The sequence below is a fragment of the Pezoporus flaviventris genome, unplaced genomic scaffold (assembly GCF_033815535.1).
Source record: "Pezoporus flaviventris isolate CSIRO_AGI_PZ_B2104156 unplaced genomic scaffold, CSIRO_AGI_Pfla_v1 ptg000025l, whole genome shotgun sequence".
In the NCBI taxonomy this organism is placed as follows: Eukaryota; Metazoa; Chordata; class Aves; order Psittaciformes; family Psittacidae; genus Pezoporus; species Pezoporus flaviventris.
In genome coordinates, this window is record NW_026892573.1 from 27,535,007 (window position 1) to 27,556,247 (window position 21,241).

Genomic DNA, 21,241 nt, shown 5'->3' on the forward strand with positions numbered 1-21,241 from the left:
AACAAACTACAGCTAAAAAGCAGAATCTGAGTTATCTCAGAAAGGGCAAACTCAACCCAAATCACCTACGCCTGGTCTCAGCAATGATTTTATAACCCCCTTACGTAAAATACACCTCTATTTGCAATAATCTCTTGTGACTGTGAGGCAATTAAAGAGAAACCTGTGTGTTTTGCACAACGACAGTCTGCAGTTGCTACAAATTGAAACTGAAAATTGAGGTTTGAAGCACAGTAAAATGCAAAGAAGCAGGGTCACCCAGTCAACGTCATGGGGACAAGACAAAGATACCACAGACCTCATCTGCTCCTGCATATAAAACATGAAGAACTGCAACATGCATTTTTTCCTAAGGTCACTGGGACCTTTTGGCTTGCTTTCAGGAAGTGTGGAGGCAAAGAAATAAATGTCATTGATAAAGAAAGGAGAGGGAATGATGCTGTGCAACCACATTTCACTAGAGAGGCTTGATCAGGAATGGCAAAGCACATGCATGTGTAGGACAAAAGACGTAGATGCCTTTGGGAAAGCAAACAAACAGACAAAACCAAGACAAAACTAAACTTCTGTTTTTTAATCCATATAAACTGCATTAAAAAAAGGCCAACACTATTGTCCAACACATATGCGTTTTTTGTTCCGCTGAAAGGGGTTATTCTTTGTACAACTCGTCTTTAAACAAGGGTATATTTACGCACTAGTAAACCTATATATGATTCCATATATAACTTTGGGGATGTGAAAGCATGCACATTTTGAATCTAGAGAGACAGTGGAACAAGCTCCACTTCCCTGCACACCCAGCCATCCGCTGAGCTGCACTCAGAGGCTCACGGTTCAGTGGAGACATCTCTACCCTCTGACAACACCCATCCCCTGCAAACAGTTGGGTTGTTGGGGGTGCAAGACTTTCATGTCACTACAGTTTCCACCTCCTGGGGGAATCTTCTGCACTTTTTGCTGAGTGCTGCTGTGTACAAAGGGTCTCAATGGGGATGCAAGTTTTTGGGGTCTATGCCCCGTGTAGGACTGATGCTGCATGTTTTCATGGCTGTGACATACTGCTGTGGAAACTTTGAGTCACTTTGTGCCACTAAACCCGCGGTGGACGGGAGGCCTGATGTAACACTGGGGACCGGCCCCACCGGCCTGCTCCTCGTTGCAGGGGACTTCTCTGAGTGTGGAAGCCTAAGGTTGGGTAGCAGGGCAGGGGAACTGGGCAGGAGGCTGTCCTGTGGGGAGAAGGACGCTCTCTGGGAGGGAGATGGGCTTTGGGAAGAAGCTGCCCTTTAGGGAGAAGGACTTCCTTTGAAGAGGACATCTGTTGGGGTTCAGGGTGTCTTCCAGTGAGGAGGATACCTTTTGTGGAGGAGGATGATCTCTGGGAATGACATTCTCTGGGGAGGACACCCTTTAGGGAGGAAGACATAATGATCAGAGGGCTGGTGCATCCCTCCTATGAAGACAGGCTGAGAGAGCTGGGCTTGTTCAGCCTGGAGAAGGGTCTGGGGAGACCTTAGAGCAGCTCCAGTGCCTAAAAAGGCTACAAGAAATCTGGAGAGGGGCTTTTTCAAGGGCAGGTAGTGACAGGACAAGTGGGGATGGCTTTAAACTGAAAGAATGTCTATTCTAAACTGAAGATTTAGATTAAAGTTCTTCCCTGTGAGGGTGCTAAGGCGCTGGCACAGGGTGCCCACAGACGCTGTGGCTGCCCCATCCCTGGCAGTGTTCAAGGCCAGGTTGGACACAGGGGCTTGGAGCAAGCTGCTCTAGTGGAAGGTGTCCCTGCCAGTGGCAGCGGGGTGGAACTGGATGAGCTTTAAGGTCCCTTCCAACCCAAATCATTCGGTGATATCCTTGCGAGGTGGGTGAGGGCCCATCACCTTGCCATGGCCCTCAGAGGACACACCACCCTCCACTGCCGCAGCCGGGACACAAGGACACTCACACCCCTCGGCCTTCCCTCCATCCCCCTCAACCTTCCGCCCAACCCAGGCCCTCCGCAGTGGCAGCGTGGAGGCCTGGCCCGGCCCCGCCCCGTCGCCTCCCCGCCCCTGGGCCCGGGCCCGCCCCAGGACGGCAGGACCGGGCTTGGCGGCGTGGCCGCGGCGGCTGGGCCCATTTCGGCGGCGGAGGGCGGTGGGAGTAGCGCCATGGTGGGGCGGGCGCTATGGGCCTCGGGGCTGGTGCTGCTGGCGGTGCTGCCCGCGGCGCTGCGGGCCGACACGCCGGCCAACTGCTCCTTCGCCGACCTGCTGGGCGCCTGGGAGCTGCGTGTGTGGCGGGGCGGCGGCCGCCACGGCAACTGCTCGCAGGCGGGTGAGACCGCGGCGGCCGTGCCCCGTTCCCCTTCCGCATGGCCCGCGGGGTGCCGGGGTTGGCACGGCCTCGGGGGGTGGTGGGGGGTGTGTGCCCCAATGCGGGGGTGCGGCCTTAGAACCGAAACGGGCAGCGGAGAAGCGGGTTCGTGTCTCGGCCGTAGCGGCCCCGCGCACCCCGCGGTAGTGCTGGTGTCCGTGGAGGGGTCCCCGGCTCTGGGTGACCGCAGCGGGCAGCGCTGTTACTTTCCCGCTTCAGTTTTGGGGGTTTTGTTTGGTTTGAGGCCTCTTCATGAGCACCTCACGTTCACTTCTTCCTCGCAGCCCACAGGCACCCGCAGCCCTTCCTGGAAGCGGCTGTTCCAGGGGCAGAGTGAGGTTGTTCATGACATCTGGCCGGGGCCGGCTGTGAGAGCTTGTGGGAGCTTGGAAATAGAAATACCACTTCTTTTGAGGGGATAATAGCGGTGGGGAATTGCTACTTAATCTTTGTGTGTCGGTGTTACTTAAAAAATAATAGATACTTTTTATTTGGGAGGACAAAACTCATGAGGAATGGCTGAGGGACCTGGGGGCTTTAGTCTGGAGAAGAGAAGGCTCAGGGGAGACCTGATCGCTTTCTGTAACTACCTGACAGGAGGTTGTAGTGAGGTGGGGTCGGTCTCTGCTCCCAAGTAATGAGGGGTAGGCCAAGAGGAAACGGCCTCAAGCTGAAGCCAGGGGAGGTTTAGGGTGGGTATTAGGGAAGATTTCTTCACAGGGTGCTCAGGCGTTGGAACAGGCTACTCGGAGCAGTGGTGGAGTCACTGTCCCTAGAAGTGTTCAAAAACCGCTTAGATGTGGCCCTCAGTGCCATGGGTTAGTGGTGGCCTAGGCAGTGCTGGGGTAATGGTTGGACTTGATCATCCTAAAGTTGCCTTTTCCAACCTGGTTGATTTTATGATTTTTCTGCATCATCTGCTCTTTGATCAGATGGGGCAGGTTCAGTGAGAGCAGTGGAGGTCACTGGTGTGAAAGAGAATGGGGTGGTTGATACTTCATCCCAGATGTTTAGGAGGAGACGCAGTGTATGAGTGACACAGAGTATGAGTCGTGTGTAGCTGTATAGCAAGTTATGTTTGAATAAGCTGATGTTTCCCAGTAACAGTTGTTCAGTGCTGATAATTAAATGTACAAATACTGTCTAGCAGTGGCAAAAATGAGTATATATACCCATTGGCAGATACATGAAGTCCCTGAAGTGTGTTTTCCTGATGTCTTTTTTGCAGAAGACTGTTCTACAAGTGTGTTTTAACATCTGTCTTGGAATAAAGTAAATGCTGCGATGTAGTGATTTTTAATTTTTGTCTCTTCCATGCAGTAATCATGCAGTAATGCTTGTATTTCTTGCAGGGCCTGTGGAAAGAAAGGTGCTTGTGAACTTTCAGAAGTTAGATGTGGCTCAGGATAGTCTGGGCAACTATGGTTTCTTCACTCTGATTTACAATCAAGGCTTTGAAATGGTGTTAAATGACTACAAGTGGTTTGCATTTTTTAAGGTGAGTTAACCTGTAGTGTTCTGCATCACTGACTGTTGCTAAAATGGTCTGTAGTTAGGCTTCGCCTTAGTCCCTGAGTGCCACCATGGGGCAGTTGGGATGCTTGGTTGTCTTTGGCTCTAAGGTTTGCCTGGATTACCAGATAAAGGACTTTCATCAGTGGCAGTGTAGGGAGCAGAGGGAGGGGAGAGGTATTGTCTGAAAACTGTTACAGATGCTGATGCGTTCCCTTCTGGGCATGCTTAAAGCAATTGAAGGCCTTCATGAAACTAACTCTCTTGGTAGCCTGGACTTGTTTTTTTTTTTAAATCAGTTTTCTTCCTGACACTGCAGAGCCAAGTGAAATAGCAAACATCACTGCTTTTCTCCTTCCTTAAAGGTGTTCTCAGATGCATGGAAACTTTAGAAAGGCCATCTGCTCTCCTTGCTGGAGGATTTCTAATATCTTTAAATTTTATTCCAGAATGCTACTTTAATATCTAAGGAACCCTTCTGCTGCCTTTCTGCTCCTTGTTCTTTTGAAGCAATGCTGTTATCTCCAGTCCCTGTTAATGACTTCAGGTCAAGCTGAAAACAGTGCTGACAGGCAAGTGATAGGCAGGGGAAAACCCACTTGCTGAGGAGTGCTCTGGTGCTGCTGTGATGGGTGGCTTGAAGCAATCTCTGCAGGATGACTTTGCTACCTGAGAGACAGACATTTTGTGGAGCAAGACTGCTCAGTTGGTGAGTGCAGTCCTAGGCAGAAGCAGTGAACATGTTGTTTCAGGACGTACTATCTTGTGTCTGGCTTCAGATGAGCTGCTACTAATCACCCAGGCCTTGCCCAAGCATGAAATCCCTGAACATTGGCTAGTAGTAAGTAGGGTAAAGAAATGACTTTTGCTTTAAATTGTCTTCCTGGGAGCCACTGTAAATGGTTTATTTCACAGCAGGTATTTTCAAGTCAGTGTTTTCAGATGTTAACAAAAGTGAGTGATCACTCTTCCAGAACTGTAATCCTTACTGAATAAAAATGATGTATGAGGCTCCAGTTTAATTGCAACTTAGTTCATACTGATTTGAGCTCACTTAAGTTAAGGGAAAGGACTGTGTAGGTTGTTTTACAGGACTAATGGTGGAATTGTTTACATGCTGTTTGTTCTGGGTCAATCCCAGTAGGCAACTAAGTGCCACGCAGCCACTCACTTATTCCCTTCACAGTGGGATGGGGAAGTGTAGAAGTATGAAAACTTCAGGGTTGAGATAAAAGTACTTTAATAGGTAAAGCAAAAGCTGCACATGCAGGCAAAGCAAAATAAGGAATTCATTCACTACTTACCACCAGCAGGCAGATGTTCAGTCATCTCCAGGAAATCAGGGCTTCATTATGCATAGCTCTTACTTAGGAAGACAGATGTCATAATTTTGACTGTCCCCACTTTCTCCTTCCCTCAGCTTTTATTGCTGAGCTTACATCATATGATGTGGAATATCCCTGTGGTCAGCTGGGACCCCTCCCAGCTCCTTCTGCTCTCCCAGCCCACTTGCTGGTGGGGTGGTATGAGGAGCAGAAAAAGCCTTGACTCTCTGTAAGCTCTGCTCAGCAATAGCTAAAACATCCCTGTGTCATCAGTACTGTTTTAAGAATAAACCCAAATGTGGCATTATACGATCTGCTATAAACAGAATTACCTATCTGACAAAACTACAGCATTCACAACTAAAACTTGTTAAAATACGAAGCTTTGGTGTAAAATCCTGTGTCTTATACTTGAGCAAGAGCAAAATGTGATGGAGAAATACCCAATAGACATTTTCTCATCTGTATAAGGTAGTGATGCTAAATTGCTGTCATGTGCACCTCATAAATTTGGCAGGTGATACAGCAAAAGCTACAGCATTGAAGGGTACTCCAGACGGAATTACTCTGAAGCTTCCCAGGCAGGGACACCTCTGAGAGCTTCCCTGCAGTGGGAGGGCCTGCATCAGAAGTGGTAGGAATTCCTGGCTCCCTGAGGACAGTGGTGCATGAGCTCAGGCTTGAGGTGTCTTCTCTGGCAGGTGGAATTCAGCAATCATTGCTGGCCTTTGTGCACTCATCTGAGGAGAATGTAGTTGAGCTAGCGGACTAGGAATCCTTAGATTGGTATTTTGCACTGAATCCAGATTTGCCATGGTAAGCACTTGAGATAAGTGTTGATTGTCAAACTAATTCTTAAATGTGAAGAATTTAATCAGAAACAGTAAGTGGCCTGCTCTGGAATGTAAATGGATCTGTAGGGCACCAACTTTAAGACAGTTGAGAGTCACTGAAGGCTTTGCTCCTGCTATCAGTACCATGTGAAATACATTCCTGGAAGATGAGCACTATGTCAAGTGACTAATAATCGCTGATCTGGTATATTAGTCTGTGTTTATGAAAATGTATATGCATTGATTTGCAAGAGTACTCTTAAATAATATTCTATAAAGTTTTGGTTATAATTTAGGCTGGAAGGAACTTCTGGATATCATCTGATCCAACTTGCTGCTCAAAACAATAAATGTGTATCCACCTGAGAAGCAGCAATGCCCAATTAATTGCATTTCATGGTCATGACTGTGTCTTAGCTTTTGTAGACAAATCAATGAGTAGTTTTGCAGTCACTTTTGGTATTGAGAAATAGCGAACTTGTTTGGCTCGTTGGTCACTAGTAGGGAATCCATTAGCAAGACACGCTTAAATTAAAGCTGCCTTTCCTTAGATATCATAGAGAGGATTAGAGCCCCATTCAGTTAGCCTCTCTATAATTTTGCTGCGATAAAGGAAACAACAAAATACCAAGATGCAAGTATAATATCCAAGAAGCATGAGGAAATACCACAGCATTTAATAAATGTATCTTCTGCTGCTGACAGCAAGTGGACCGGTTGACTTTGTTAGGCAAGAACTTGCCTTACCGATATTCGGCAAAACTTATTTCACAATTGCTAGTGGGGACCTGGGGCAAAAAAATGGTTCCTAGTGAACTGCTTGACCCTATGACATATTTAGATGTATATCTGTTTACTTTCAATCCAGTAAATATTGCATTACATATGAAATAGAAATACAAAAGATCTAGCTAAAAATGCATTTTCTTATACCAGATGCAGTTAGTGCTCTCTTAGGACCTATCCCATCATCTTTTACTGTAAATTTTGTAGGGGACAAGTAACATATTCAGAACAATACATGCTTCAGAAGTTTTTGGAGAGTGTTTGCCTGTTGTTTAAAATGCTCCTACCATTTTACCTGAAAGAAAATAAGCGCAGCAGACTTCATTTGCTTATTGGTGGTCATAATTAAGAAGCCCTTGGAGTAAAATAGGGTAGGTATTGCTTAGCACTGGTTGTAATCAAGAAGTCCTTGGAATAGAATAGAATACTAATTGGCAGGGGCCTTCCTCTCTTGAAATGCAGCAAGAGGAAAGCATAAAAGCAATTTTAGACTATTTCTTAGCCTTGATGGCTGTTCAGAATGTAGAAAGTCATTAGACAAAGTCTTTTTGGAATTCATGGAAAGGAAGAATTATCTTTGCTGGCAGTCTCTTGCTTTACAGCAAGAAGGTGTAGAACTGGTATGTTTAATAGGGAGTAATTTGTTATTGTTTTACTATTTGGTAAAACAACTTAGTTTCACTCTAAAATAACCTTACAATGTGAACACTGTTCTGGAGTTACTGCTTGATTGTGGAGTAACATTTTGGTTCATGGAGCAGTTTGTGATGGTGGTGCAGCCATAATACAGAAAGCCATGTACCTCATCTTCCATGGCTGTGGGTTCGGGCTTGTCAGGAAAGTATGAATTGCTTAAAGACCACTCTTAAATTTTAAGGGTGACAGGGCAGATAAAGCATCCTGATTTACCTGCGGTGGTGCTTTAACTCCTTCCTCATATTCTGCCGTTCAACAGAGAGGATGGAGTTGCTAGGCAAAATGAACAGCAGTATTCAAGCAAATACAGTACATCATGTGTTCCAAGCACAGAAGTGCAACTCATGCTAATTGAACCTCCCGTGTATTTTTGCTTAATATTAAAGAATGAAGCTATTGATTACTAACAAGAATGGCTTGGCTAAATGGTGGCTTTATTAGAGCTGTGTTGGCTATAAGCACAGAGATGGTGATGCATATTTTGGTGGGTTTTTAATAGCCCTTTGTTCCTCTGGCTTATTAAACAGACACCTACTAAAATTTCTTTAGGGACGCACTGCCTTTACAAGTTATTGTTTCATTTGGGAATGGTGGGGAAATGACTTTCCACACCAAGGGAGTGAATTGGGTGAGCTTATCGATGTATGTTTTCCTCAGTTTGCTATAATAGCTTAAGTAAAGATGCTGTAACTGTTTTAACTGTTGCGCTTGTCCCTCGAGGCTTGCCAAGTTAAATGTGGCATCCTACTGTGTTCTTGCTTTGTGCTTCTCACAAGTTGTAGTTACTCTGCCTGGTGTTTGTTTGCGGCACAAGATAACTTGTTTGTTTTATGGGAATGCTCTTGTTTCTTATTTAATGTGTGCTGAAACATCCCTATACTGAACTTGATATGAAGTTAGTGTACTGACTCTTGGCAGAATCTTGAGCATGTGCTTCTTCTGGATGATAGAAGGATTCTCTAGGGCTGTGCAAGATATCAAGCTTTAAAGATTGGTGGGGGGTGGGATGGTGGTGGTGGTGTCCCCCCAAGGGATGTAAAAGAAATAGCAACAGCAAAGCTAGAGCCAGGCTGAAAGGAAAGTTTAGGCTAACTTGTTTCAATTACTTGGTATCTTTCTGGTATTTAATGTTAAGACTACCACTTTTAAGGGAGACAGTCTTGTAAGACTCTCACTGTTTGTCCATCAATCTAAGTGGTAGTATTTCTGACTTTTGAGAAGTCCAAGGGAGATGGTCTTGTAAGATTCTCATTGTCCATTAATCTAAGTGGTAGTATTTCTAACTTTTGAGAAGTCCTCCTGTAAAGAAAAGAAGTCTGTCATAAAACATTAGCATTACTTCAGCAAAAAGAAAGAGATTATAGAATATTCTACTCCCCAAGTTACTAATCTTTTCCAGAGTGACTTGGTGACATCTTTGTCACCTTTTTTCCTCTCTTCCCCAACTTGCCAAATTTGGTTAAAAACAAGGACTGTTGTTCTGACATAACCAGTATCTTAGTTGAATTTGGTTAAGTGGCCATATGCAGCTGCTGCATCCCTGAAGTGTAGATCTGAAAGCCTAAATGTCTGAACTGCAGAATGTTCCCTAGAGGAAAGAAAGTGTATTTGTAGTTGGTATTTGTCTGCATTTTATGTTGGGTAGCAAGATGCAGTTGTTTGTTCTGGTAATACCATCATCTGTATTTTGTGCAGTAGGGCATCTGCAAGTCTGCAGTTCTGTCCTAATTAAGAATGTCCATCCCATATGAAAATGCACAGGCACATTTGTAAATTTGATGGCAGATGAGCTGTCTTTCCACCAGGCTTAATGTATGGGTTAGTCCTGCCTCCTGGAACTCAAGTTGGATTATTGCCTGAACATGGCTTAAATTGAGAACAACAGATGTAAAAGAGGATGGCAGCCTATGTTGTGTAGTACTGCCGAATCCCTGTTAAAATGTTGTGTCCAATAAAGTCTTCATACTTGCTTTTATACTTGCTTTCCTCTCAGGGTTCTGTAAAATTTTAAAGACAGCATTAAACAATTAATTTTTTTACCAGGACTAGAATTGAACATGTAATTTGATTGTGTCATGATGACTAACACAGGAAAAACTTGACTAAAAAGCTTACTTAAGGTATCTAAAAGCAAGCCTTGAAATTTAGGTACATGAAGGCTTTTAAGGTTAATGCTGTTGTTGCTTGGCTAAATTCTGGTATTAGGTGAAGTCACATGAGTTGTCAGACTTGAAGAATATGCATTTGAAATAGCATTAAAGCTTACTGTTTTCAAACCTCAGAATTTGAACTGTGAATACAGTTTGGGTGCCTTTCTACAGGAGCTGTTCCAGATTGGTCAGATCACTGGATGGAGTTTACTTAATGCTGCAGATGAGATCATTGGCTGATGAAATTATCGCATGGGACATGGCTGCAGTGGTCTTTTATTAAGTTAAAAATTAAACCCATCTTCTTAAGTCAGCAGAGGAAATGCCTGCAGCAGTTGTCCATCAGCTGGACCAGGGAGGAGGGAGAAGCAAATTGCGACCTTATGGGCGTATTTTCATTTCCTAGTGGAAAATGGCTTTTGGAGTTCAAATTCCCTTTATCCAGTTGGTAGGCTATGGTCTTAAAGTCTCACATGTCCCCTTTTTAAAGCCGGTTCAGTAGCAGTTTACAGTCTGCCAGCCTACAAAAAGGTAGGCTGTTTAATTTTGTGTTTCTACACAGACTATATCTCGTTTATCTTGAAGCGTTGCCACTGACTGCCCCCTCACCTCCTTCCTAATTTTGCTGATATATTTGAACTGAAAGAACAGTGTAAGGAACTTGCTAAATTCACTTTTTTGAAAGTTGCCCAAATGGTGTGGATACTGTTCAGGTTATAGAATCATAGAATAGTAAGGGTTGGAAAGGACCTTAAGATCATCTAGTTCAAACGCCCCTGTCCTGGGGAGACACACTTCCCACTAAACTGTGTCACCCAAGGCTTTGTCCAGCCTGGCCTTGAACACGCGAGGGGTGGAGCATTCACAACTTCCATTCCAGTGCCTCACCACCCTTAAAGAATTTCCTCCTTATATCCAATCTAAACTTCCCCTGTTTAAGTTTTAACCCGTTACCCCTTGTCCTGTCACTACAGTCCCTAATGAATAGTCCCTCCCCAGCATCCCTATAGCCCCCCTTCACATACTGGAAGGCTGCTATGAGGTCTCCACGCAGCCTTCTCTTCTCCAGGCTGGACAGCCCCAACTTCCTCAGCCTGTCTTCATACAGGAGGTGCTCCAGTCCCCTGATCATCCTCGTGGCCCTTCTCTGGACTTGTTCCAACAGTTCCATGTCCTTTTTATGTTGAGGACACCAGAACTGCACACAATACTCAAGTGAGGTCTCACGAGAGCAGAGCAGAGGGGCAGGATCACCTCCTTTGACCTGCTGGTCACCCTCCTTTTGTTGCAGCCCAGGATATGGTTGGCTTTCTGGGCTGTGAGCGCACATTGCTGGCTCATGTTCATTTTCTCATCAACCAACACCTCAAGTCCTTCTCTGCAGGGCTGCTCTGAATCTCTTCTCTATCTGTCTGTATCTTAAAAAAACAAAAGGCAGTAAATTTAAACTCTAGAAAAAGAAAGAAAGATCTCTTGGAGGAAAAAAAAAAATGCAAGTTGTTATAAATTGCTATCTAGCAGATAATTCCTTGTCTTTTTTCCATGATGATAAGTCACAAATCTGTCTTCTACATTTGGGTTCAGTTACTTTCTAGGCAAAACAGCACAGTTATTCAGTTAATATTGATACTAATGTGTGCTTATTGCAAAAAGTGCAAGTCAGAACCTGTTTGATAAAGATCAGTTTCTTTCATCTGCTCAACCTCTTTAGAGGTATTTGGCCACTTGCTCTGAAACACAGGCAAGACGCAGCTCAGTGACTGGGCATTACTGCTATTCCAGCAAATTCATCTACTGGACACAAACATAACCTCTTCTCGTTGCAGTACAAAAAGGAAGGACAGAATGTAACCAGCTACTGCAATGAGACTCTGCCAGGATGGGTACATGATGTACTTGGCCACAACTGGGCTTGTTTCACTGGACAGAAGATTTCTTCATCTCCCTCAGATGTTCACATAAACGAGCTACCTCTCCAGAAACCCAGGAGAAGGTAAGCAAGAGATAAGTGACCTTTGGAATAAAATGCTTGGTAACTGTGTGTGCTTCAGGTTTCAGCTAAAACCATATGGACCAATTCTGTTACTGAGGGCAAAGTTAATGCCAGCGATAGTGCTGGGAATAAACCTGAATGCACAAAAATAGAGGAGGGTATGCCCATCACATCACTCAGTTTTACCTTCAGTCTGTGGCAAAGCCCAATTAAAAATCTGGTATGTCTTAAGATGATGATTGTACCATTCTAGTTAGTCTGTCTGAAATATCCTTGATCAAACAATTGCATGTTTTACCAGTACGTACTCTTCCAGTTTTAAAGAGTTCTCCATATTCAGTTTAGAGAACACAATTACCTTTCAATCCCAGTCTTTTCTTACTGTTTTGTTTGTTTTTGTTTGCAGACTTTCAAGCAGACCTTTTGTGCACAACTTTGACTTCGTAAATGCTATTAATGCTCAGCAGAAGTCCTGGAGAGCAGCAAGATACAAGGAGTATGAACACTTTTCCCTGGAAGACCTAACTAGAAGAGCTGGAGGTGTCTATTCCAGAGCTCCAAGGTACTAAGGTCTTTTGTTTTGCCATAAACCCTGCTGCTGCAGAGAATCTGCTTAAGTTTATCCTGGCTTTTCCTAGCTGTGTTTTGGCTTGTATTTCAGCTGTTTAGTCAAGTTTCAAGACTTTTCAGCTCATTTTCATGGAGTGCCAGCATGTCTTCATTTGAATGATTATTCTGAGCACCTGTTTCTCAAGCAGTTGAGATTTCTCAAGCAGTTGAGACAAACAGGGTCATCTACCCTTTAATCTTGCCCAGTAATCCACTGCTGAATTCATATGTACATGGAAGAAGTGAAGACAGTCTCAAGTTGTCATCTCACTCTCCTGTCTACCTATCAGCTGCTTGCCATAGTCAGGAGTTTCTGGTTGACTGTCTTCCTGATTCTGCTAGTTCATAACTGCAGTTAAAAAGCAGTGAACAGCATTCTGCTATTAAACATGGCTACTCAAGATTTTCTGAAGGTATTCCCTTGGTTACTTTGATCATTTGCTATGTCTGCTACCAAGGTCTTCTAACAGGAGTAGACTGTCTCATGAAGAACCACGAAGTAGCCCTGAGAGTGCCTTCAGGGTCTTGCAGATCACATGGCAGAGGGTGGTGATGGGGATAGATGCATGATCCTGTACACTAATTTGAGAAATTGAGTTCTTTGATGTGAAGATCTCTTCTTTACAGCTGTTTTACCTTCTTTGTACTGTTGCTTCTTCCACCTTCTTTGTACTGTTGCTTCATGATACTGCTGTGGGTAGGAGTGCTACTTTGTCCAAACTGGCAATTTTTTGTGGAAGGTCCTAGTATACAGTAAAACTTCTGATTTGCTTGGGAGTATTATGCAGATTATCATGGCTTCATCATAAACTCAGGATTAACCTTGTAGTTGGTCTTAAATACAGTAATCTGTTCAGAACATCTTTTGAACCATGCAGTGCCACGACAGCATTTTGTTGGCCCTCTCATGCTTTCAGAACGGACTCCAGTGTCTGATGTTTGTGAATGGCATGATTTATGGGACAAGCATCAGGTTATGTGAAAGCTCTTGGTTTCCTGATATATCATAGAATTATAAAATAGTTTGGGTTGGAAAGGACCTTAAGATCACCTAGTTCCAACCCATTTGCTATGGGCAGGAACACCTTCCACTAGATCAGGTTGCTCAAGGCTCTGTCCAACCTGGCACTGAATACTGCCAGGGATGGGGCATTTGCGACCTCCTTGGGCAGCCTGTTCCAGCGCCTCACCACTCTCACAGTAAAGAACTTCTTCCTTATATCCAACCTGAATCTACCCTGTTTAAGTTTGAACCCATTACCCCTTGTCCTATCACTACAGTCCCTGATGGACAGTCCCTCTTTGGCATCCGGTATATAAGCTTCACTTGGCTGCAAGTAGTAGGTGAGGATGAGTAACATTAGTACTTCAATAGTCACAGTAAAAACTTGCTCCAGGGAAGTCTCCAGGGTAAGTGGGACTGCAGTTATTGAAGTGTTGATGTGTCTGTGTCTGCAATTAAACAGTCTGTGGCTGCTGTCAGTGCATGCTGCCAAGGCACAGTACCTTCTGAAGTCAGATAACTTGTGATGGCAGAGGTATAAAATAGCTGTTGCAGAGCTGTCTTGTTATAGTTGTTGAAAGTCACCTCAGCACTTCAGATTGCTTCAGAAGCATTTGACCTCAGTGGCTTGTGGATAGTCATAATGTAGTTCCCTCAGGGAAGGATTTGAGTAGGTCTTGCATCCTGCTGAAACTAATCTCTTGAGATTGACACCCACTCAGATGAAGTCTGTTTCAAATTGCACTTCACTAAGCGTGAAGTGCAACTAGTAGCAGCCAGAAGATGACAACTGAGCGTTATGCGACTGATTCTTTGACCAGAGTGTGATAGAAGCATTTTCTTTTCTTTAGACCAAAGCCTGCACCTCTAACACCCGAGTTACTCAAAAAAGTTTCAATCTTGCCAGAATCCTGGGACTGGAGAAATGTGAATGGTGTCAATTATGTCAGTCCTGTTCGGAATCAAGGTAAAAACAAAATACCAAAACTCTGAATGAAATGCTCTACAGATCCTTTGCTGTACTTTGTAATTTGCTGTTAACAGGCGGGTTTTGTCTAGTGTCTTGCAGTTGACAGATTACACCTTTAACTACAAATAATCTGTGGAAACTGTGTGGAATCCTGGCTGACAACACTGTGCCAAAATTGGTGGTGGTACTGGATTATCCACTCAGCAGTGTCTCTTGATGTGGAGTGAAAGGCGATTACCACAGTGCCCTGCGTAAAGACAGCTGTTTTGTCCAAGCAGTCTCAGTCATGGTTTTCTGCATGCTGACAGAACTGATGTACACTTAATTCTTTCCTTAATTACTGCTGATGGCAAATTATGATGCAGTTTTCATGAATAAGCCTGTGAAATTGTTTATACTGCTTCTAAATCTTATCACCACGGTAACTTCAAGAATTGAATGGCTACTTGCACATGCACTATGAAAAGTGTAGACACTGATAAATATAGAATATTTGTAAAAGCATATATTTGTCCCTGTGATAGTGAAGTATTTAACTTAAAGTAGACTTAAAAGGGTAGCATTCTGATGTATGTTTATAGGGATTGCTTTTACAGCACTGTGGTGTAGGATATCTGAATTAGATGATTACATACTGGAGGCCAGGAGTGGACTCAATGTGCCCCTTCCCTGCTCCACCACTGCCAAATAAACTTGCATCTGTTGGTACCTGTTTGGCTGCAACTTTGAGGGGAAGGGATGACTTAAATCACAGGTCCCTCATTTATGGCTTGGTGGTTCTGCCAAATACTGGTAGCAGAAGCAGCTTAGGAAGGCCTCTGAGTTCTAACTCTAAAGCTGACACACGGCATCACTGAAAGATGGTAACAGGGAATGATACAGACCTATGCAGGTGCAAGTTCTGTACTTTCTCCTGGTGTAAGCTGAATATTCCAAGGGCACTTTTACCTTCCAGGAAGGTGAACACTCTGTCCCAAACTTGCCCTTTCTCTCTTGTATTGCTTGAAAATTTCTCTAAATGAGAAGTAGTCTGTTGCTTCCAATAATAAAGCTGCCTACACTTTTCCTGTAATCTGAGAATCCATGCTGAGTATGTTAAATGTCTGTGAAATATGCATTCTTCTCCATTCAATTAGAATTTTAGCTTTCAGGCTTTCAAGGGGGAAAAAGCCCTGCAGATGACCTTGTGCAAAATACTGCTGACATACAAATTAAGTCTTGGTTATGGTAGCTTGTATGATTTTTCTGAGGCATTGGATATCAATACGTCATTAAAATGATAGTATTAGAAGGACTTAGTTGTATATTATTAGGGTTATTAGGTGGCTAATTAGAAAATACCATAGGGGAGAAGGCTGCAAGCAGTAAGATGCAAATTTTCTGGCACATGCAGAGAGAATTGTTTGAATTTCAAGATCATGACTTCACAGGTTATCATAGAGTCAAATGCTCTTTACCTGAGAAGAAACAAATGCAGTATCTGAAGTGGACAAGAATTAAAAGGGAAATGTGCATTCTGTGTAGAATACCTTGAGACATGCTGGGCTTCATGCAACTGCAGTTGTCTTGGACTGTAATACTTAACTGCCAGCATGTTAACATCCCTGGTAGCATTTCATGTAGTCAAGAAAGTAAAAGATTGAGTTCTCAAGTTGTTTATAGAGCAGTAACTGCATCTTCAAGCCAAGATATGTCATCTTTGAAGATAGCCTGGTTGTTACTTGTTATCAACTTTACAGGTGGGAGAAGAAGGGAAGCTACAGATATTGTTAGCCTCAGAGTGCAGTTCCAATTTCTTGCTGGCTTTTCTGCAAGCTTTTTCTGCAGATCAAAGTAGGAGAAAAGCCTTGTCAGCTGATTGTTCGCTAGATGTGCTGTGGTCCTTCTTACTGCTCATAATCTAACAGCCCTTTGCGGTGGAATCTAATAGGGCTTAAGCTTTAATTGTCTCTGGAAGACAATTTGTGGGAGGTCTCAGAAAAACAACTACTCTTGCAGCTGTGCTGATGTTGCTGATAGAGTGTGGTTGTGATGCTGTAGGCCTTGCAAATAGGGCTTTGGTAGCAGGAAAGAAACGTAGCAACCACCCCAACAGACTACAGACTGAAATGATTATGTTAACTATTTTTTTACATTTTTGCACACAAGATGCAACAAAATGTTTTGCAGAGTGGCCCTTCTTGGATGCTGTGACTGTACAATGAGTGGGAGGCACCTTTCACTGCTTCGGTTTGCCCTGCTGGGCAAAGAGCATTCATTTTCAGGCTGATTTTGCCCCTTCTCTTCAAAGACATGTCTAACTGAGTGAAGGTGCAATTTGATGAAGTCTTGCTTTTGTAATAGCTCTGCTTTTATACACCTACACAGTTCAGGAGAAAGTATTTTGTTTTGTTCCTCAAGCCTCCCTCATTTTCATAGCTCTGCAATATTTTACTTTCCTACTGTCAGGAAGCAAAAGGAAATCCGGCACCTTGGTGACAATCAGTAGATAAAATAGGATCTCATCCAAGTAATTGTTGTTCCCTGTCATGCTTGTCATTCCACTACCAAAGGTTTATAGTACGTTATAGGAAGCTTCTAGGAAGTGAAGAGGCCTAAAACTAGACCCAGTACTAAGAGACTTAACTCTGACAGGAAACAGAAGGGAAATTTCTGCAAAGCCAGTGTACATATCCTTGGGAGGTAAGGGGACCTTGGATGAATCCTCTGTATCAAGGCTGCTGTTTGTACCACTTGACTTCCAGAAGTTGGTTATTTTGGGAGTAGCTACAGAAGTGGAATATTTTTTTCAACTGGAAATTGCAGTAATAGATGCATTGTTATGTAGAAATAATCTAAAAGCCTTAGCATATGTGCTCCATAAAGCCTTACAGTTTAAGGCAGTAGTTTATGAGCCTTTTCAGCCCTGCTAATGTGGTCCCCATTGGTTCGTTCTGAAGGAATATCATAGCTCTTAAATGATGTTACTGGAAAACACTGTAGAGCAGTACGTTGTCTATTGCTGCCATTCAGAGGGACCTTGACATGCCTGGGAGGTGGGCCAGTGCTAACCTCATGAAGTTCAACAAGTCCAAGCGCAAGGGTCTGTATCTGGGTCGGGGCAATCCCAAGCACAACTACAGGCTGGGCAGAGACTGAATTTGAGAGCAGCCCTGAGGAGAAGGACTTGGGGGTGTTGGTTGACAAGAAGCTCCCCATCACCCAGCAGTGTGCACCTGCAGCCCAGAAACCAGCTATGTCCTGGGCTGCATCACCAGCAGTGGGAGCAGCAGGTCAAGGGAGGGGATTCTCCCCCTCTACTTTACTCTTGTAAGACCCCACTGACAGTCCTGCATTCAGCTCTGGAGGCAGCAACACAAAAAGCGCATGGAGCTGTTGGAGCGAGTCCAGAGGAGTTCAGTGATTCTTGAATAAGCTCAGTGTTCCTTCAGAAGCTGTTACTAAAAAGACTTTTGAATTGCATGCTTAAAAGCTAAATGTGTATTTGAGGTTTGAGAGGGGGATTGGTGGTGTTTGTTTTTAGTTTTGGGGTTTTTTTCTATCAGTGTTCAACGTCCAATCACTGTCTGGTACATTTTGACGCTTTTGAGAGGACTCTAACAATAGTTGTAGCTGAATGCAGGTGACTTGACTTGTTTATGTTACTGACTGCTCTTCATGGTTTTTTTCATCCTCAGGTGCCTGTGGTAGCTGTTACGCATTTTCCTCCATGGGCATGCTGGAAGCAAGAGTACGTATCCTCACAAACAACACTCAGAAACCGATCTTTAGTCCACAGCAGGTTGTGTCTTGCAGCCAGTATTCTCAGGGTAAGTACACTGGTGTATACAAAGACAACTTTCAGTAGTGAGTGCTGCGGAAGGAGACTGAGTATTAAAAACTTCTCTGCCTTCCCCATCATCCATGATTTAGGTTTTGGTGGGTTTTTTTTCATAAATATTTTAAAATCGTTTACAATATTAAAGAAAATATATGCAGAAAATATTCCAGAGTTGTCAGCCCACCTTTACTGTAGGGATGGGATTGTACCAGGAGTAGGTGGTCTCATGCTGAGAATGTTACTGGATTATAGGTAGATCTACTTGGGAGGTGAGAAGTATCTAAGGAGTAGGATTAAAATACAGCTAAGTTGCAATTCATACGTGGGAAGAGTGGAACTAAATGTTCTCCCAAGCCATATTCAGGGGGAGGAGGAGCATATAGGGTGGAGGAGATGAGCAAAAGCAATGTCTAAAGCTTTCTAAAGGACAGTACCTGTGTTAGGACAGGTCGTTTTACTGCACATAGCTAAGTGCTCTTCCTGATGGGGAATGCCAGGAGCAGTTGTATAAGAAGGTGGTCCATACATCAGTGTTTCTGGTATAGGTCCCACTGATGTGAATTTTGTCTTGTGTGTTTCAGAAAGCTAGCTATAGCTAAAGGGAATATTAATGGAATGAAAAATGCAGTTTGTGTTTAATACTGTTTCTAAAAGTACTCCAGAAAATCCCAGTAGGAGAGTCTTCCACCTCAAATAACTGTCCAAGGGACTAAGCAGATATGTTTCTGTTTAGGTTGCGATGGTGGCTTCCCATACCTCATTGCTGGCAAGTACGTCCAAGACTTTGGTGTGGTGGAAGAGGACTGCTTCCCTTACACGGCCCAAGATTCTCCTTGCACTTTCAAGCGCAGCTGTTACCACTACTACACGTCTGAGTACCACTATGTTGGTGGTTTCTATGGAGGATGCAATGAAGCCCTGATGAAACTTGAGCTTGTTCTGCATGGGCCAATGGCTGTTGCCTTTGAGGTTTATAATGATTTCATGCTTTATAAAGAGGGGATCTACCATCACACTGGGCTTCAGGATCGCTTCAATCCTTTTGAATTGACCAATCATGCTGTCTTGCTGGTGGGCTATGGTACAGAGCCAGGAAGTGGTGAGAAGTTCTGGATTGTTAAGAACAGCTGGGGCACCTCATGGGGAGAAGATGGTTACTTCAGAATCCGCCGTGGCACTGATGAATGTGCAATTGAAAGCATTGCAGTGGCTGCAACTCCTATTGCAAAATTATAAATGCAGTGCCTTGTCCCCAGTCGTAAGAGTATACTGATTGATAGGAACTGTGGTTAAAATCTGGCTCCTTACTGGAGCAGGGGAGCTTTAATGGTGTTTTCAGGACTAGAGCAGACAGTTTTCCTAGGTGAGAGGATGAACACTGTAAGCTCTGCTCTGTGCACTCACGGCTTCCTCTTAAGTCTGACAGTAGATCACCTAGAATGCAGCGACTGTTTTGGTAACAGTGGTCATAGTTCATCACTGGATATACATCTTCAGTCACCGGTTGTGTTTTCTTCCTTGGTCAGTCTTGAACTTCAGAGCTCAGAGGGAAGCATCTGCTGTGATAATCGCTAACTACTTTGAAAGGACATTGTAGTGCCTTACTTCTCAAAAATCAGGAAATCACTGCAATTTAGAACCTGTGTTTTGGGGAGGGAATGGGCAATTACACTGATTAAAAGGAGATTTTAAAGCTTTAAGTGTCTTGCAAAAACTGCATGTCAAACCCTTATGGCAATGAAAATCAATTCTACATTTCAGGCTGTTACTGAATGTTCCAGTTCTGGATTTTATTGCTGTGCTTTCCAGTTGATCATCTCAGAGTTCAATAAAAATTACCCCACTCCTAGAGGAGCTTGTACTTGTGGAAGCAGTTGGTTCTTTCAGTGACCTGTCTTCAGTTTTGAACTTCCTGTTAAGAAGATTTTACTTTAGCAGGACCTAAAGTGGTGGGGAAGGAGGATGAGAGGGGAGAGGAACAAGCAATCATCCAGGGGAGACCAGGATTCTCACAGCAGGCACTATCAAGCAAGTTGTCCAGGAGTCTGGTAGTCCTTGCTGTAGAGGTGGGACAGTTCATTGAGTAAATTGGCTAATTCCCCACTAATCCTGTGTAAGTTTTCTCTTAACATGTTGCCTTGTTTCTTTCAAATGCACAAGGTAGAAAAATAGAGGGTGGAATTGCAGCACTTGGATAAATAATTTTTTGCTAGATGAATGTCAGCTGCAGCACAGTACTTGATTAATGCAAGGCTGGTCTTTGCTGATCTTCATATGAATAAATGGTGAGTAAAGATGAGAGTCCCAGCTTCATGGGTAGATGACCTAGAATTTGATAATCTTCTAATAAAATAATATGTAAACAAAGTAGTATTTTTGTACACAAAATACAATCTTATGGTTTGGGTTTTGTTTTGAGGTTTTTTTTTAGTGCGTAGAGGAATTTACGAAACAGCAAAATGGAACTGTTGTCTGTAATCAAACTATCCCATTTAATGTAGATGGAAAAACTCCCTTTTATTTCAATAGCAGAATTTAACAAGAGCCACTTGACTCCAGTTGACTCAAATTGGGTGGCAGGTGAAGGGGCAGCTTCATGGGTTTTGGCTTCCTGTATTTTGAACCCCCTGCTGAAAGGTACCAAGCCATGTTTGGAAATTTAGAACTTGGGTTTTGGCAGAATTTGAAAGAGGACTTCTGGCATAGCTTATATTGTACACTGGATTGGTTTGGCTGAGGGAGTCTGGGGGAGAAGCAGGGCACTTGTTCCTTCCTACTTGGATTATTTGGTGTTACTGCAAAACTGAGTCCCGTGAAGACTTAACCCCTTGGTAGCAGCTGTGGAACATCACAAAGACACACAATTCTTCTACATACCTCTGCCTAAAATACACAAGCAAGCTCACGCCTCTTCTCTTGCACTCCTTCCTTTCTTCCCCTTTCTTCTATAGCCGGTTTCCCTATGGAAAACATGTTGGGGTGGGAAAGGCAATACCGCTTTCCCCTGGCAGCATGTGCGTGGTTTGTCTGCTGTGCTGCTGGGCATAATAATGGCGTGATAGTTCATGTGCTGATAAACAGCTCTCAGTATGCCACCCACTACCCTTTTCCAGGCATTGATCTGAATTACAGTAATAAAACTAAAGCTGAGAATTGCTTGCAGCAATCAAGGATGGAAGAAGTTGT

The 21,241-nt window shown here is 43.6% G+C and overlaps 1 protein-coding gene across 1 annotated transcript; it reads left to right on the forward strand.

Annotated features, from left to right (window-relative positions):
* The first annotated feature begins 2,094 nt into the window (after window positions 1-2,094).
* Window positions 2,095-19,916, forward strand: CTSC (cathepsin C). Its single transcript, XM_061457929.1, has 7 exons — window positions 2,095-2,319; window positions 3,711-3,856; window positions 11,487-11,653; window positions 12,060-12,215; window positions 14,117-14,232; window positions 17,913-18,044; window positions 18,789-19,916. The coding sequence occupies exons 1-7, from the start codon at window positions 2,154-2,156 to the stop codon at window positions 19,289-19,291; spliced, it is 1,386 nt and encodes a 461-aa protein (XP_061313913.1). The 5' UTR covers window positions 2,095-2,153; the 3' UTR covers window positions 19,292-19,916.
* The last annotated feature ends 1,325 nt before the right edge of the window (window positions 19,917-21,241 follow it).

Excerpts from the sequence above, each read along its gene's own strand:
- CTSC (XM_061457929.1), top strand. The coding sequence starts at position 2,154 with ATGGTGGGGCGGGCGCTATGGGCCTCGGGGCTGGTGCTGCTGGCGGTG. Across the intron at positions 11,654-12,059 it reads CTCCAGAAACCCAGGAGAAG|ACTTTCAAGCAGACCTTTTG; the intron begins GTAAGCAAGAGA and ends TTTTGTTTGCAG. Across the intron at positions 18,045-18,788 it reads TTGCAGCCAGTATTCTCAGG|GTTGCGATGGTGGCTTCCCA; the intron begins GTAAGTACACTG and ends GTTTCTGTTTAG.